Genomic DNA, 18207 nt, shown 5'->3' with positions numbered 1-18207 from the left:
CTCATTACTCACAAGCATGGTTATTAGCAACTAATTAACCAGGTACCCTACTGAACCAAAAGGATTTCTCAAACAAATGATCTAGACGTGATGATTGAATTATTACTTACATATTTATTAATGTGCTTATTTCATAACACGTAATTAGATTTACAAATTTAGTTTAAAATTTTAATCTTCTTAAAATTTTCCAAAGGGAGATACCCAACATTTCTAACACAAAATCATTGCTTTTCTTTGTGCAACATATTAATTTTGAGTTAGATACTCACGTTTTATAATTACGTATTGAACTCGTCAATTCATGTGCTCACACGTTATTTAATATGTGTTGTTCAAGTATTAAGATTAAATAAGTTCACAAGTAAAGAGGCACATTAAAAATGTGAATGCTAGGCCAAAAAACTAATGCATCCGTCTCTCCAGTGCGATGAAAACAAAAGAGGCCTCAACTCAACATAACATCGCATGTGTATATATAAGTCTACATCTTTTCACTTGTCAGCTTCTTAAAAACTCTTAACAACTCTGATTGCACATTCATTTCGTCGCATGTCAGTTAATGGCATTAGGATAATACACTCCATGTAACTGAAAAAATGCTATACACGTCACTTTACCTATACTTACGCCGAAATTCGGGACTAGGGATACCCCCCTACAAATCGAAGGCATCCCCACCCCCACCGCCCATCTATTACCTAATCATTAACCTCAAATTCTGGACTTTTGCCCTAAACGTCCGCCGATAACATTAGGCCACTTTCTGTGAAAGTAAAACCGCGTTGTTTCGGTGTCTCCTTTTTACAATTTGAAGCTCCCCACTTCCCCTCTCGCTCTACACTTTGCTCTTTGTACATACCCCTTATTTAAACCCACTCTTCCAAAAGGATGTGGTGTAGGCTACAAAGACAAGACACATTTACTACGTACATACACCCCCCTCCCACTCTCTTAAAGTCCCTCAACACTCTCACTCCTCCACTCTCCCCCCTCCCCCACTCCATTTGGCCATTTCTCAAAAAACCCACCGTTTTTTCATCGCCTTTTTCTTCTTGTGTTTCTCCATCTTTCTCAGCTAACCATGAAAATTACTCATCATGCCCACTTCTCTTTCATGCTTCTGCTTCTACTCACCGTCGCAACCACAACGCTTTCTTCGCCGCTGCCGAAGCCCAAAGTGATCTCCAAGGAGCAGATCGAATGCGAAATGTGCTCCGTCTGCGATAACCCATGTGGCCAAGTGCCATCCCCTCCTCCGCCATCTCCTCCCCCTCCTTCTCCGCCATCATCTCCGCCGCCTTCTCCGCCATCCTCATCCTCATCCTCAAACTGTCCGCCGCCTCCGGCACCACCGAGCTCCGGAACCACGTACTACTCTCCTCCGCCACCCTCCCAGCCCACTTACTACTACTACCCGCCACCACAAGGCGGCAGCGGGGGTGGCGGGGGTGGCGGGGGTGCGTTTTATCCGCCGCCGAAGGGCCAGAACTACCCAGTGCCGCCGCCGCCGAATCCAATTGTGCCATACTTTCCGTTTTACTACTATAACCCTCCTCCGCATGCGTCATCCGGCTCAGTTCAGCTGGTGGCTAGCCACCCACTAGTTTACAGTGCTGCTCTGTTTTCTGTTGTTCTCTGTTTGCTTTGACGGACAAGTAAACGGAAAAGGAAGGTGGAATTAATAATGTGGTGGCAGATTCACAGATCTTCGACTGAGCAAACAACCGAAGAGGAAGAATCGAAGACAGAGAGATGCGAGTTGCCTACTGCTGGTTTCACATTTCCGAAAATGCCCTTGAGGAACAGGTGTTTCTGTGCCCTGACACTCGAAATTAAAGCTGAAAGAATACGGATGGGAAGTAAACTCTCTCTCTCTTCATCTCTCTTTGATTTTTCTCTTCTGCCTTAATTTATCTGTCTGAATTATAACGATGATCTGTTGTAATTTGGTGGCCAATTTGTACCTATTGTTATATGGTTAATATGATTATGAAAATAAAGTAAAATGTTAATCATTTTTTGCTAATAATTTGCATTAGCTCGATAGAAATTCTATGAAATTTGTATTGATAACGTCGATGTTCTTCCTTCGATACATGATCTTTTAACATAATTTGAGACTGTTGAGCTCGGTATACATTACTTATTCATTCTCTGATATTTTAAGTTTATAATATTTGTCTGCGGAGTGAGAGTACACTTATTGATATAATAAGCGAGGGTACCTGATTTTATGCAAGATTATCTTTGACACAAAAAAAAAAAAAAAGGGCAATTGGTATTAACAATTGGGTTCCAAGGGGGTACCTGATGTTCTTCTTTACACAAATTAACAATATGGGGACCCTACGCACCTTCGCATCCCAAGTTTTGTAATTCCATTTTTTTAATGGTTTGGCACTCAAAATTCCTAATTATGGTTCGGTGTATCCTATTCACATACCTCGTTGGCAGTTAGATAATGTTTATTAGATCCTCGACTAATGATCTAACGCTAAAAATTCTGTTGGTCTAGTTCATCCCAAAGCATGCTAAAAAACACCCTTCCAGCTTCCGAAGTGCAATGCACCTCTGGCTCACTGACTGCTTTTGATCATTTAAGTATTTGGGACATAGTATTTAGCACAGTGCTCGATTAAAGAGTTGAGCTGAGTCCATATCGCTCCTAATTAGAGATGATGTATGATATCTCTCAGAACTTCCAATTCCAAGCATGATGAGTTCATATCTCTAGACGCATTTTAGGTCAGTCGTCCACGTTCGCATGCATGTACACCTTGGAATCACCCATGCGCGTTTGGGCGACTGTACTTGAGAATAATCTTAAGATCATTGCTTTCTAGCTTCTTTGAACCGGAATAGTATGCAAAAGATATGGAAGATGCTGTTCTTTCTGACACGAGTTTCTGATTTGATTAAGTAGCTTAGCAACTAAGTCACTGATGAGTCATGAGGCATCTGTTTCTTCCTCTGCTGGAAAAAAGGAACAGAAAAGAAGGTTTGAGCATCACAAAGAAAAAACTTTGTGCTCGATAGGCCTCTTTTCACTACGCTTTTCTGATGAATGTGGTGTGTCATGAGAAAAAAATTCAGTGGGGGCATTGTGTTCTTTCTTTGGCCCCATTCTCTCTCACACACGCACAAACTATACATTTTATTGTATCGTTGATCTGGCCTCACTCATGTCAAAGTGATAACGTTTTATTAACTTACCCTACATGTTTGACCACTTGCCACCCTTATATTCTTGAAGGGTGCCATAGTCTTCTATTTTTCCTAACTCCATGTGCAAAAGGGTGCATCATGCGTTGCCTTCTTTATACCAATAACAGGAACGTCTCAGAGTGCTTTCTTTTCTTTGACTGAGGTTTGGTTTTGGTAAAACACAAATAGAAAACGAAAAACAAATCAATAATCGATTAAACAGAGAGAAAAAAGGGCGACCGTGAAAATGGTGATCACGGATCGAGAAAAGGTTGAACGGATGAAACTTTCTTTTTGTGTTGGGGGTAATGGTGCAAATCGACAAGAGGAGAGAAGTATGTAAAGGCAACACAATGCAGAGCTATGAGCCTCTGATCGATGAGAGAGATTGGGGAGGGGAGAGAGAGAGTGTATTAGCGAAGGAGCCCGGGCGAGTCGAAGAGGGTGGTTGCAGTCGAGGAGGAGGGGTTGGACTTGTTGTCGTGGAGTGTAGAGAGTGAGGAGTCAGAAGTGAACGAGCGTACAACAGCATTAGGTGTTTAGGGTTATAGGGTAAGTACAAACGACGCAGTTTTAGGTTTATTCAGTTTTTTTTTTTTTTTTTTTTGGAAACTAGAAATATCATTAACTAGGGCTAAAGCCAAAGAGAGTACAAAAAGCCACACAAGGTTAACAACATCAGACATGAAAGCAGAGAATAAAGGAAATAAACTACGACACGGAGGAGTACACGTGTCACCCTCAGACCCACTTAAACAAAAGCTAGCTTTAAGGGCATGGTAGCCCATCCTTGTTCAGAATACAGACAAACGAAGATGGGGGTCGTTGAACCTAGACTAAGTCGCTCAACTTCACACTAGCATGCAACGCTACATAATCCACCGCTTCATTGGCTGATCTTGGCACCCAAGACCAGACACACGAATTGAAGGCCTTGCCAACCCCACAAATATCACACAACACCGGAAATACCTCCCAAGATCCATGGTCAATGCATTCATTTAGCCATGATATTATCTCATTGGAGTCAGATTCCACCACAATACTATGGAAGCCTCACTGTCTCGCCATCACACATCCCTCCAAAACACCCATCACCTCCACAGCTAAAACGCTTGATGCACAAATCTTCTTACTACGTACCACCAAGCAGTAAGAGGTCGAATCCCGTATCACGACATCAATATGGCAATACCCATCCACCCATTTCCAACTAGCATCCACATTAATTGCACCTTGCCCAGGAAGAGACTAAGGGGTATTGATACGGACACGTGGACTCAACGAAACCGGCCCACTACCAACCCCCGAGCAAGCTTCCAGGAAGGATGAAGCAGCGAGGGAAATGGTGAGCACAGTTCGCGATGGGGAGGGTTGCCATGAGTTAAAAATCGCATCATTCCTTGCCTTTCAAATGGACCAATAAGTAAACGCAACGTATGACATGAGTATCCTCCTATCCTCTACTGGTCTCGTGTGATTATTCCAAATACGTTAGAGCCATGAGTGGAGTGCAGACACCGAATCATTATCAATCTGAAGCCCAAAGCACCCCCAAACCAAACCTGGTCCACCCAAGGGCAGATGAGTAAAATATGTTCAATAGATTCCTCCGTCTCGGAACACAAAGGACAAATAAGGGAAGAGGCACACCTTCGTCGAAATAAATTCATCTTCGTAGCAGTAGCCCCCTTGAAGAGTCTTCCACAATAAGTTCTTAATTTTGGGAAGGATCAGAATATTCCATATACACTTCCACACCCTTAAATCAATAATTGATGAGGAGGAAAGACAGAGACTCCGAGACCGGCGATTGATGTTATAGACTCAATAATACCCAGATTTGACTGTGTATCATCCCCTTCTATCAGTCGACCAAACCAATTTATCCTTACGCCCAACAACATTGATCGGCGTATCCAAGACTGCCCTTCTATCTCCTTCCGCCATTTCCATTTCTATGGAATCCAACTACCAATCCCGAGAAGAATGATCAATAATAGAGGAGACTCAACGTGAGAGATCCATGTAGACCCCTGAAACCGAAACATGGTGCCTAGAAGCCAAGGACAGGATCCATCGATCAACCTAAAGCCGAGTATGCTCACCACTCATAATTTTCCAGTGAGCTCCCTTAGTGATAATATATCTGCCCTGGAGGAGACTAGCCCAAGCCCAAGAGGACCTACCCCATTTCTGACCTTAAAGAATGAGCAATTGGAAAAATATCGCTCTTTGATAACTTGGGCCCAAAGTAAGTCGGGGTTGTGAATGAGACGCCAACATTGCTTAGCCAATAATCCTAGATTAAACTCTTTTAGGTTCCTGAAACCCATACCTTTTCCTGTTTGAGCAATCCTAGAGACTCACGGCTTACCCTATAGATCTTCATTTCTCCCACCTTTTACCCCCACCAAAAATTAGCAACAACAAAGTCAATATCATTGCAAATATTGTCGGGGAAACAAAAGATATTCATTGGGTAGGCAAGAATGGCTTGAGTAACATCTTTGATTAAAACTTCCATGTTGGCTTGGGAGAGAAAACTTTGCTTCCAGCCCTAAATCTTAGCCATCACCCTATCTTTTACGAAGGCTAGAGCCTCATGTTTAGACCTTTTCCAGATTGTCGGGATACCCAATAATTACCCTGGTCCACCACCTGCAACATTCCCAAAATATTGTACAATTCCTCCAGAAGTTTGGTCAAGGTGTTAGCCTAAAAAAATATAGAGGATTTTTATATGCTCACTTCCTATCCCAATGCCAAATAATTAACATTAAGGATTTAGACAATATTCTGGCAGTTCAACAGAGAGACACTTAAAAATATTGGGGTGTCATTAGCAAACATCAAATAGGAAAAAAGAGGTTCATTCATACTGATCTTAACACCCTTAAGGAACCTTCCGTCGACCACCCATTAGATTGGGCGCGAAAGAACATTCATAACAATAAGGAACAAGTACAGAGAGAAGGATCCCCTTGTCAAAGACCACAGGATGGTTTGAAGCGTTTCCCTGGTTGGCCGTTAATAAGGATAGAAAAGTCAACAAAAGAGACACACCCTTTCACCATATTTATCCACCACATATGAAACTTAATCCGAACCATGATTGTCTTGAGGAAGTCCCACTTAATCCTATCATATGCCTTGTTTATGTCAATTTTCATTGCCAGCTCGAACTTCGTCATAATTTTCCTTAGCTTGAGGAAGTGGAAAACCTTATGTGCTAAAAGAATATTATCTTGTATTTGTCTGCCCTCAACAAAAGCATTTTGTGAAGGGGAAATAAGCATAGGAAGCCAAGGTTTCAACCGGTTAACTAACAATTTTGAAAAAAATCTTGTAGGAGTAGTTGCATAGGCTAATCGGACGATATTGGCCCACTGTCACGGGATTTGCCATCTTAAGAAATAAGGACAACACGAGTGGAATTGAGCCTTCTGGGACTCTTCTGCCTGATTGTAAAATCCTACACCAACCCATTCATATCATATGCAATAATATCCCAAAATGAATGGTAGAAAACTCCATGGAACCCGTCCGAGCCAAGTGCCTTCATTCCACCCATTTGGAAAATCGCATCTTTAATCTCTTCCAAAACAATAGGTCTGAAGTGAGTTCATTTCCTCCGAGACGGAGGTGCGAACAGATTCTAGGACCGATCCCCACTCCCTCTGACCCTTAGAGGTAAAGAGGCAAGTGAAGTGCTCATTGATAACTCTATTAATGCCCACAATGTCTTCCTTCCACTCCCCTTGAGCATCTTGCAGCTTCCCTATCTTGTTGAAGTGCCGACATTGAATGGTTGTCTGGTGAAAAAAACCTAGAGTTAAAGTCTTCATCCTACAACCATTTAACACGAGAACGTTGCCTCCAACTTATCAATTAGACCAGAGAGAGATCGAATCTCCTCAACATTTTCCTCCCAATTGTTTTGAAGATGCTCCAGCCGATTTAATTGAGCCCCAATCTCTTCTCGGCCACCACTAAACATCTGCCTACTCCAGTTCAAAAGGTTACCTTTACACGAATTTAGGCGTCGCAACCACCCATCAACATAGGTCCCCTACCACTAATGCTTCAACTTCGCTGAATTACCTCCCGACACTTATCCTCAACAAGCCAAAAAGCCTCGAATCTAAATAATTTTTTCCTTTTAGCATTCAAAGGCTTTATGTTGACAATAACGGGGCAGTGGTCAGAACCCTTTACGGTGCCATGGGTGATCAAAGTCGAGGGTCATCTAACCTGCTAGCAGCCATTGACAAGGTCAGGATTAAGCCTTTCTTGGACAAGGCTATTATTCCTAGTACCCTTCAAAGTATATTTCGGCCTAAAAAAGCCAAGGTTAATCATCTCCATATTTGTCATGAATTCATGTAAGAAACGTGGTCTAGTATGAAAATCATCACAACCTCCCGTTTTCTAAAACTCCCACAATATCTCATTTAAGTCACCCCCGCAAAACCATGGACACTCCGTAGACACCAAAATCGTAGATAGCCATTTCCAATACCCTTATTTTTTGTGCGATATGGGTTACCATAATTCCAAGATGCTTGGATCCAATCACAATTCCCAGATTTCTCATGGATGTACGAATAATGTTTTTTGTTAACAACAAAATCTGAATTTCAGTTGGCTCATGCCACCATAAGCTCAACCATCCCCTCAACCGCTCTAATTAGAGGGACATTAAACCCCTGACTATATCACATCTTCATTCTTACTTCTTCTAATTTGTGGCATTGCATCTTATTCTCATATAGAAACACCACAGGTGGTTTATGCCTTCTTATGAGCCTGTGTAGATGTTAGATCTCAAATCGCCCAGGGGAGTGGATCTTATATGCCTTATATGTACATACCCATCTCCAATTAACACGAGACATTTTAGGAGCTCACTGGCTTCGAGTTCCGTAGGAACTTCGAAGTTAAGTGAGAAATGGGCCAGAGCATTCTTAGGATGGATGACCCACTGGGAAGTTCTGCTCACGTGAGTTCCCAGAAACAAAACCGTGAGGGCGTGGTTGGGGCCCAAAGTGGACAATATCCTGCTACGGTGGAGTAGAGCTCGAGGTGTGATGGAGCCCAGGTTAGGGTGTGACAATAAAGCTATAATTACCGTGTGTGACCCGAGACTACGGCAATTCCATAAGAAGTCAATCATGGCAATTTTGGGGCTGATTTAGGCCAGCCGTCACCACCCCGGGTTGTTTCCCCGCCATTTGTGCATTGAGCGCCTTCATTTCCACTTTCGCAGCACCATCCAAATAATCCTAGATGTTATCCTCCTCTGTAATCGGTACATCTTGAAGCTCATCCTCCGCTAAAATCGCCTTCTCCACCGCGTACCACTGTTCCTGCAGGGGAATTCCATCAAAACGACTTATCTTTTTACCCCCACGAGCCCCCGAGCAACCTCATGACTTTGGTTTTCAACTTAGAGAGCCCCTCGTTTTTTCCAAGGTTTCTCTTCAAACCCAAGTCTTCAAAGATGTTTCCAGGCAATGGAGAACTAGAGTTCATTGTGAGAGTGTTATCCATCGTGGCAAGAGACAGAGATGTAGAAAGATCTACAAAGATCCCTGGCCTACTTGGGCTATCAAGTTGGCCCCCCAATTAATAATCTATCCCTCATCCTAGGCCTGTCATGTATTATAGGCCTATTCAAATCACTACTCCCGTCCAGCTCTCGTATGATCACCCTTCTCCCTTTTGCTTGGTGTCGGGGATCTAGATAGAAATTATGGTTGTCCCCATAGCCCTCTCTTTCCACCAAGAATTTATGAGCTCTACGTAGGATTGACCTACCAATTGTCACATTCATAACTCATTTATGCTATATGTTGCAAGAGCTGCCAATAAGTAATGTTTCAAGTTCAGACCCTATTGGGTTATGTGCCTCCTCATTGCCCACCATTTGTGTGTCAGGTGAGACTTCCCCATACGCCTTCTGTTCATACGCCTGATGCCTATCGTTCTCACATGAACCCTGATAGCCAGCCTTAGAGCTCCCCTGCACTGAACCAGCTTACCGTCGTTCTCCTAGTATCACGAAGTTTATGTGTTGGTTCTCCTGGGCATCACGAGGCCGCTTAGCCCTCGTCTACTTGCTAAAGCCTGCCGAGCCACCACGGGTTGGTTAGGAAGAACATTTGAGATTGACATGGCCTATTCTTCCACATTTGTAGCAAAAGTCTTGTAGGCGTTCATATCAAAATTCTACCCATGAGTCAATCTCCCCCGATCTTGGAAGCCAACACCATGTAATCAAGGGTTTCACGGTATCCACCAGAATCTTTACCCGTAAAAGCCCATTGCCTTATCCAAATTCTCCATCTCCAAGAATTCGCCCATCTCATCTGATAATCTCCTTGCACTGGCCTCCGTGCACAAGTTTAAGGGAAGACCTCTGATTTGCACCCAGAACGGGACCACCTCCAGCTTAATTTCCTCCAGAGAACAATCGTTAGGCCATCGTTTTACTGAGAAATTTTGGTTCATAACCGCCTAAGGAACCAAGTCAATGATTTGATTTGATGTATCTTCATCTTTATCGATGATGATAAACGTATTTCCTTGGACCCAGTTGATTTTTGCCTCCCCAATCTCTTTCCATAAGCTCATGAGAATATTCTTGACACCTCACTTATTCAGGGGTTTATCAGTCAGAGCTGCTCCCACTAGCTTCACCTCTTGCTCCATACTTGAGATCTCCAAGGACTCTTCCAGTCAGACCACCAAATCTTCCACCTTTGCTTGATCCATCTCCAGACAAGTAAATCGATAGAAGAAGACAAGTAGTACAAAACACACCCAAGCCTGTTTCTGCATACCTTTCACTCTCACCAGATGGAATAATCCTTGTACTCCAACATGTACCCAATACAGATAAGGATTCTTACCCAGAAGCACCACAGCACAGAATGTGTGTAATACAAATGTTTTTGGTCTTTTTCCTTGGCATAAAGGCTCGAAACCTTCACAATAAATTCAGAAGTATGAGTTGGTTCGCATTCATCCCCCACATTTTCAAATCTGGTGGTTGGGGATATATTTCCTTATAAAGCCACATAAATACCCAGCCCAAAGTTGGTGAAGGCATAAATATGAAACCAAACAGAGGTATCAAGTTCGGTTAAACCAGGGTATAATTAATGAGGTTCCCAGGTAGGTTTGGACGAAGGTGGGTAAGCATTAATTCGTCACAATCGAAATGGTAGAGTGGCACAAGAAAGCTCTCACAAGGGAGAGAAAGTTTTCCGAATAGACTCCATGAATGCCTTTATTGTAGGTTCTCGGAATAGACTCCACGAATGCCTTTGGTTTGATTTTTGGACCACTGAAATCGAAACCAAACCAATACTTTCGGTTTGATTTTTTATTTTCAATTGTTTTTTATTTTCAATTCGTTTTTTATTTTTCAGTTTTTCGAACCCACCCCTATTGAAAATAAAAAATAAATAGATTTTGGAGATCAAAATCTGGCTGACCATTTCTGCTAAATTAACAAACTTTCCCTTTTCTTCAATGGGTTATAATTTTCCAATCTTTTTTAACAATTTTTCTTCAATAGTTCATACTACTTAGTAGACTGCACTACCGAATACAAACCCGCTTTGTGAATGAATAAATTGAAAATGTGTGACCTTAAAAGAAAAGGGAAGATAAATGAGATTGATAAAATGCAGAAAGATGTGGTGATTTGTAAACAAGTCAGCAGCAGATTTAGGGATTTTGGATGGTGGCTCAAGTGAGAATTAAAGGGACAAATAAAAGGGCAAACAATGTGTTGTATGGATCAGTAGAAGTGTGGGGAACAGTTAGCATGAGGGCACGTATTCCAATGGGTTTTGGGTTGGGGGTCCAGCCAAGTTGGCATATGGCATCCTAGGCTCGAGCACTCACACAGGAAATAGGTAGGATAGAGATTGCCACTCTCTCTACATTGTAGAATAGATTAGAATTGAACCTGCACTAGAAGACATATGCATGATTCTTCTATGGTTAAATAGTTATATGAAGAAATGATAGTAATAATCACAAATGAATGCTTAAAAATAAAAAATACTCGATTCATTACATGTAAAAATTATTTTTTGACGTAGAAATTGTTACGTAAACATGAAGTATTTCAAGTGAGATACTTCGCATATGTGTTAATTAAGCAGAAATGACTTCTTACATATAAAATCTGAATAGTGTAATTTTTAAACAATACTAGCATTTTGCCACACGTTTGCGCATGTGGTAATTGGCTTTTTTTTAAAGAAAAATAATGGACTTACTAACCACCCTCCATAATTTTGTATTTTATTTTATTTTTCTGAAATTTTAATAAGAAAATGACAATTTGGATATTATGAAAGCTTCACTATTTTCACCTTTTCCATATAAACGTGCAAAGGTTTAATATTGGGCCTCTTGATCATCAAGAATAAGGCCCACTTCTATCTTTCTATAACACAAAACTTGGGATTGTCTCAAAACATTGAGCTTTGAGCTTGAACCACTGCAGAATAAAATGCCTTGGACCACGATCTCATTTTCACCCTTACGTCTTGCTCAAATTTTAAAGTCTTTTTAGTTGGGCTTAACAAGAGGCGCATTTCACAGTTTGAGGGACCCCGTAGTGCAAAGGGGTCGATCATGTTTAACGAAGAAAGAGTAAAAGCATCCGGCGACGATCCTTTTCTTGGGGATTCGGAGGATTCCGTGATCATGTTCGTTCATCGTACATCGTGCAGTCAAAAATCATTTGAAATTTAAAATTTAAAATTAAATATAAATAGTACCTAATGAAAACTGACCACACGATGTACGATGAACATCTATGATCATAAGATCCTCCGGATCCCCAGGAAAATGATCCGGCAAGGATCCTTTTCTGGAGAAAGAAAGGGAATTGGAGAGTGGAGGGGACCCGGACCCTCTTGCATTCTTGTGTGGCTTCATTCGTAGAGCCGCGTTTTTTATGCGTTCGCCAAATGGTTTGTCATATGCGTTTTCACGTCATCTAACATGTATTGCCACACTCAAAGTATTCTCCATACATGACGATCACAATTACAGAACAGTTGCTTAGATGTGTTATTTATGTGACAAATTTCAACATGAATTGAGTATTTTCGATTTTGTTGGAGATACACTAAAATGATGCGTTTAGTTCAATTGGTTCAAGGGAAACATATTTGGCTGTTGCGCTTAAGCTTTAAACATATTGTACTAATTCTTTTGATAGATTTAGTCTTGTATGTATATATGTCCACCGTGACATAAGTCACAAAACAGGGAAATTATATATGGTAAAGCGCAATGAGAAAAACATAGTTCCTAAATACAGTTTAAAGACGGAAATGCCTCCCGTTTTACTGCTCCTCCTTCCCTCTTTTTTTAGCTTGCACAACAAAAATGACAAAAATACCCCTGTCTCTTCAGTAGACTAAGTCTAAATGCTTCCACACCATTTCATTCATATGCATATTTTCTTTTCTCGCCATTTCGTTGCTTCCTCCTACACCACTTCATTCTTGCTCCATTACGAATCGAAACCAAAAACTGCTCATCCAAATTTTCTCACCGTTTCATTCCTTCCTCGTAATAGCTAGATGGTCAACTTGGAACATTTTTAGGCAACAACAAACCGTCCCAAGCGCATAATCTTTATACATTGTGTGCAAGCATTCGTGGTTTTCAATTCAAAATGTACAATATGAGAAGGAAAATATGTTAGAGATTTCAGTAATAAATATATAAATTATATATATATATATATATGATTTGGCTGCGTTGTGCAGCATGTGTGTGTGCGCACAGAAAGGGCAGCAACCTTACAAAAGGTTGTGTTTTATTCAACCTTTTAGGGTTGTATACTTTTTGAATGGTCGCAAGTTTTGGTTAAAAGACATGATACTTACTTAAATTGTATGAGTAGAATTAATAGATATAATTAGTCAATATTTATTTTCTAAAAATTCTAAATAGAAGACATGTCTTTTGGATCAACACTTTTAAGAAGAGTTGTATATCTTCAACTAAAATGAAATGACTCGATGAACGGGTGCCTTAATGCCTATAAATGCCTATTGTAGCATAATGTTTAACACACAATTTCAGAAATTTATTTCTACATTTCTTGCTCTCTTTTCTCTCCATCACATTCATACAATTTCTTTTTAGTTAATTCTAAGGGAATACAATTCAGTTTTGCTAATCGAATATTTCATACTTTGTTGTTTCCTGGAAGTGACTTGGCAAGAACCCTTTAGCAATTCGGTTTTGCTAATCGAATATTTCATACTTTGTTGTTTCCTGGAAGTGACTTGTCAAGAACCCTTTAGCAAACTCATTCGAGTGGGGGCAAATAACACTTTAAGAAAACGATTCAAGTCATACCTCAAAGTCATCATTCAGATTATTCTCTATATTTCTACTTTTTACTCTAACAAAATATTAATTTACATGAAACAAGTTAACATATCTCACGTTACAATTGCAGATTAAATGCAACTTGTGTAGGTCAACCCGAAACATCTAGATAGTCAAACATTCTCAAAAAATATAAAAAAAAATACAAAAATACAAAAAAAGAAGAAGAAGAAGAACTTAAACTGTATTCAAGTATTATCCTGCTCAACTTCTGTAACGAAGGAAGTTTTTCCTTCTATATACACGCACGTAGGAGTAAATTAGTACATGGTACTGCCTGGGGCAGGCAGTGACGGCGTCGTTTCTTGATAGGGTGGCTCACAATATAAAACAAGTTACTGCAGGATTTAGCTTTTGGAAAGAAAAGTACCAGCCTTTGATTTCCTGTCTTTGTATTATGAGTCTGACTAACTAGTAATGGCTTCTTCACCAATAGTTATGGCGCTACAAGGATCTAGCTTCTTCATCATATAACAATCATGATCAAACCTAAATTAGTAATTACATGCATGCATGACACTGCATTTCATACTTTTTGTTAATCACCTTTTTCCATCTAATTAACTTGGTATTTAGGCTTTCTCCAATGCGTTAAAAAATTTAGAGTTAAAAGTCATATTTGATTTCATATTTGACTTCATATTTGACTTAATCACTCTCCTCTGCATCTGAAAATTTGAAGTTGTATATGACTTTGAAGTCGCCAAAGCATGTATTACACAAAAAAATAATTGTTTCAAATATTGATGGCCAGCTTTATCTATTTAGGAACCGAATTCTCTCCGGATCCCAATAATTTGAGCTTAAGGATCAAATGATTCGGACCGTTGAAATTTGATCCGAAAGCTACAAACAAGGGACCTCTCTAAAAATTATAATAATTGTAACCGTTTGATCAAATTTTAACGGTCCGGATCAAATGATCTTTTCATTCAGGGTACATTCAACCCGATTAGCTTCATCACATTATGAATTTGATTATAGTTAAGCACTTGTTGAATCCCCGAGGAGAACGCCGATGATGGTTTTTTATGTCATAAAATAAAATGTATGCGTTATATTAATTTATGATTTGAAGTAAATTTAAAATAAAACAAAAATTTAGCTTTGAGTTCAAATTATGTCCAATGCATAAGAGTTAAAAGTTAGAAGTCAAAATATGCATTAGAAATAATATAACTTTTGAAGCCAAATATAACTTTATAACTTTTAACTTTAGGGGCTATCACCTTAGGCTAAATGGTTTCGAGTTGATTAATATACAGGTGCTCGTTCGGGGTGATTAAACTTGATAAGTTTGATCAAGTTGACTAAAAGTTCAAATCCCCTGCCCCGTAACTTGGATTTTTTTTAAATTATCTATGGATATTTCTTTCTTGTTGCATCTTCCTGAAAAGTCGCATAGAGCATCATACAGTCAACACTTGCTAAGAATACTAAAATCTTTTGAATTTCCCTCTACTTGATCTAATTCTCCCTCTAGAAACCAAGAAAAGATCAAATCTTATTCTGAATTTCCCTCTACTTGTTCATAAAATTCATTTCCTTCCGCCCTTTTTAAGTACCAAATGATCTTTCAATTCCCTCCGAAAGTCTTGTACTCTCACCCAATTTTCTCAGTTGCCAAACAGAACAAAAAGGAAAATTTGCAGGAAAACATTCCCATCCAATACGAGAGAGCTTTCATTTTCCACCTTTATGCTTGGTGGGTTAGTATTTGTTGATGGGCCAAAAGGGGAAACATGCATGAAAGCGACAAAAAATTCTTGCAAAATCCACATACAATAAATTTAGAGAAAACAGCATCAAACACCGAAACTAGTAGAATTATGTCAGCAAAATTAGAACAAGATCTTCCAAAATTCTTACATTTGCTCAATCACTCTCAAAAATAAAGAACAAAGTAAATTTCCACTAATAAAAGAGGCAAGAAAACGGGAGGGGTGGGGGTGAAATTACACTGAAAAATGGAGGTTAGAATTGCCATTTCTCCCTAATTAATTACTTATTACTTATAGCTTAATATTAATCCGAACATAGGCTAAGCATAGACAGAGCCATATGAGAGGGCCATCAGCAGCACCGCCGCTTGTTCTTCCTCGCCGAGCTTCCTCTGCTGCCTCTCCACCGTCGATCGCTGCATCAAAACCTCTCTTCCCAAAGCCAACAGCCGCTGCTTCAAGCCGTCGCCGAGCTGCTTGTTCTTCTTGCCCTTTTTATCGTTGGGATTTTCTTTGTTTAATCCCAAAATAGCTCTCCTCTTCTTCCTGCTTCTGATCCCGCACGCATTACAAAGAGACTGAAAAACACAAACAATACACGAATCAGATCAAAACCCAAAAGAGGAATTTAAAAAATAATCAAGGGCCTATTGGTTGTGAAATGACCTTTGGGCCCGCCGGACCGCCTCTCCACAGAGGGGTTTTGGAGGTTCCACAGTCGGCGCAGGTTTTCTTAAAGCCTTCCTCCGAGGAACCGGCATCTGGGGTTTTGATAGTCATTTCCTCCGACTCCGATCCCTGCATAAAACACAGAAACCCGATCCGATCAGTAACTAGCCGGATCAAAATATAAAAACCGAGATCAAATGAAAGCTCTGCGTCAAATAAACTCACTTTATCGATTGGATCCAACATTCTGTATGAGATATTATGAAGATCTGAGACAAACCCAGTTGAGAACGAGTAGGAAATCGAACTGGGTAGCGATCAATTTGATCGAATGGTTTCTGGTCAAGTAAGAAACTTTAGTGACTCAGAGAACCCAAGCTATGGAAAAAAACAGAGGAACAAGAAGGAAAGAGATCGATCACAACTCAGAAGCTGAGACCAAAAGTGCTTATAGCAGCTTTTCGAAAAAGCACAGTGAAAAAAGAGCGAGCAAAACAGAGGAGGCTAGTAATGGAGGCGTGTGGTGATTGGGATGATGAGGCTAAATACTCAGACTAAACCGACATGCGGTGAGAGAAGGTAGAGAGAGAAAGGATGAGAGGTAGTGAGAGAGAGCGGCGCAGCGAGAAGGAAAAATGAGGAATCAAACCGACACACACTCAAACGCGCCGCGCAGCTGATCTGAAAATCGCCTCCTTATATAAATGAGACGCGAAACCCTAGCCCGGGTAAACGGAAATGACGAAAATACCCACGGTTGGGGAAGAAACCACAAATTTGATCCAACGGGAGGCAACCGCGCCAAAAGGTTGGTGAATTGAGGGGGAATAAAAAGGGCGCCACATTCCGAAATTGGATATGGGATTTGGATTTTTTATTTTAAATTAAAATAATTATTGTTGGGTTAAATGGAAATTGGAAAAGAAAGAGGGGAATGCGTGATGAGGTGGTGAGATTGTGGCGGGAGTGAGCCACGACTGAATCAGAGAGATTGTTGGTTCTGCACCGTCTGATTGGTCAAACTTGCTTTTGAGATTGGGGGGCTCAAAACACGTTTTAAGTTGGCGGCAAATCCAAATTTCTGTAAAACTTAATAAATTAATGCTGATGAGATGACCAAAAATAAATAATAAAAATTAAAATTGATTTTAAAGCATGACACCTCATTTTTTGGGTTTTAATTTCAATGGGATCCCTTCAATTTTCCATCCATTTATTATTGTATTATATAAACTGAATTTATATACTAAGGTTAAGTGAATTGAATATTGCCGGGAAGCCATTCAATGCCATTTCTAATTCTAGTTTCTAATTTAATATGAGTTTTGGAATTTGAATTTTCTTCCCGTTGCTTCCTACAAAGGATATTAAATTATGATGGGAGTTACTAATTACCTAGTTACGGGATAATTTATTTGAAATATAGACAAATTTTCTCAACCTCAAGTAATTGAGAAACTTTTTAGTATGATAAGAACACGTTTTGCTACACTAAGAGTTATAATACAATTAAATGAAAATTTCTTCTTCAAGTTTCAAATCAATTGTATTATTACACTCTGCATACGAGGTCGTGTTCTCAATACACTTGATAAGTCCACTTGAGTATTGAGTAATAATCGGTAAGAATTGAATTCTTTGCAATGGTTAGTAGTTGCAACTGTGAAAAAATAAAAATTCTCTTGAGGTAATGGTAAAGCAATGGCAAGAAAATTGTGATTTAAATCTGAAAAATGTGTTTTTTTTTAATCACTTGTAATGTTACATCTTATACAAAATGTAATACATAAATATGATCTACGTAGCAGTACTCATGGAACCCAATACATAATTTTTTTGTTTTTGGTAAAAGGGTTGAGGAATTTGAAGAAGCATGGGGATATCTCTAGAACTAGTCACTATTGAACAAAGTAGGCGAGTGGCCCTGGATAAACCAAGTAAGCTCCCTCAAGGCCACACGTAAAAGATGAGCTTTATTATCCTCTTAATCTCATCCATTACCACACAAATCACAAACCAAAACTCACACTAATCACAAACCAAACCAAAACTCACACTAATCACAAACCAATAAAAAAAGATTGGATGAAACGAAGGGAAAAGACCAAAGAGGACCTCTTTTGATCCCTATTGGCAAGGCTTGTACAGATATTAGATAGATCATAGATAGGGA

The 18207-nt window shown here is 39.8% G+C and overlaps 1 protein-coding gene across 1 annotated transcript; it reads right to left on the bottom strand.

Moving 5' to 3' along the window:
- Positions 1-15452: 15452 nt before the first annotated feature.
- On the bottom strand, positions 15453-16837 carry LOC103403690 (GATA transcription factor 15). The gene is made up of 3 exons (XM_008342530.4): positions 16260-16837; positions 16032-16163; positions 15453-15943 (listed from the first exon to the last, which is right to left on the bottom strand). Exons 1-3 carry the CDS (start codon positions 16278-16280, stop codon positions 15686-15688), a joined length of 411 nt encoding a protein of 136 aa, XP_008340752.3. The 5' UTR covers positions 16281-16837; the 3' UTR covers positions 15453-15685.
- Between the last annotated feature and the right edge of the window lie 1370 nt (positions 16838-18207).

Source organism: Malus domestica, chromosome 16 (assembly GCF_042453785.1).
Source record: "Malus domestica chromosome 16, GDT2T_hap1".
NCBI lineage: Eukaryota > Viridiplantae > Streptophyta > Magnoliopsida > Rosales > Rosaceae > Malus > Malus domestica.
This window is presented reverse-complemented; position numbering and strand designations above follow the sequence as displayed.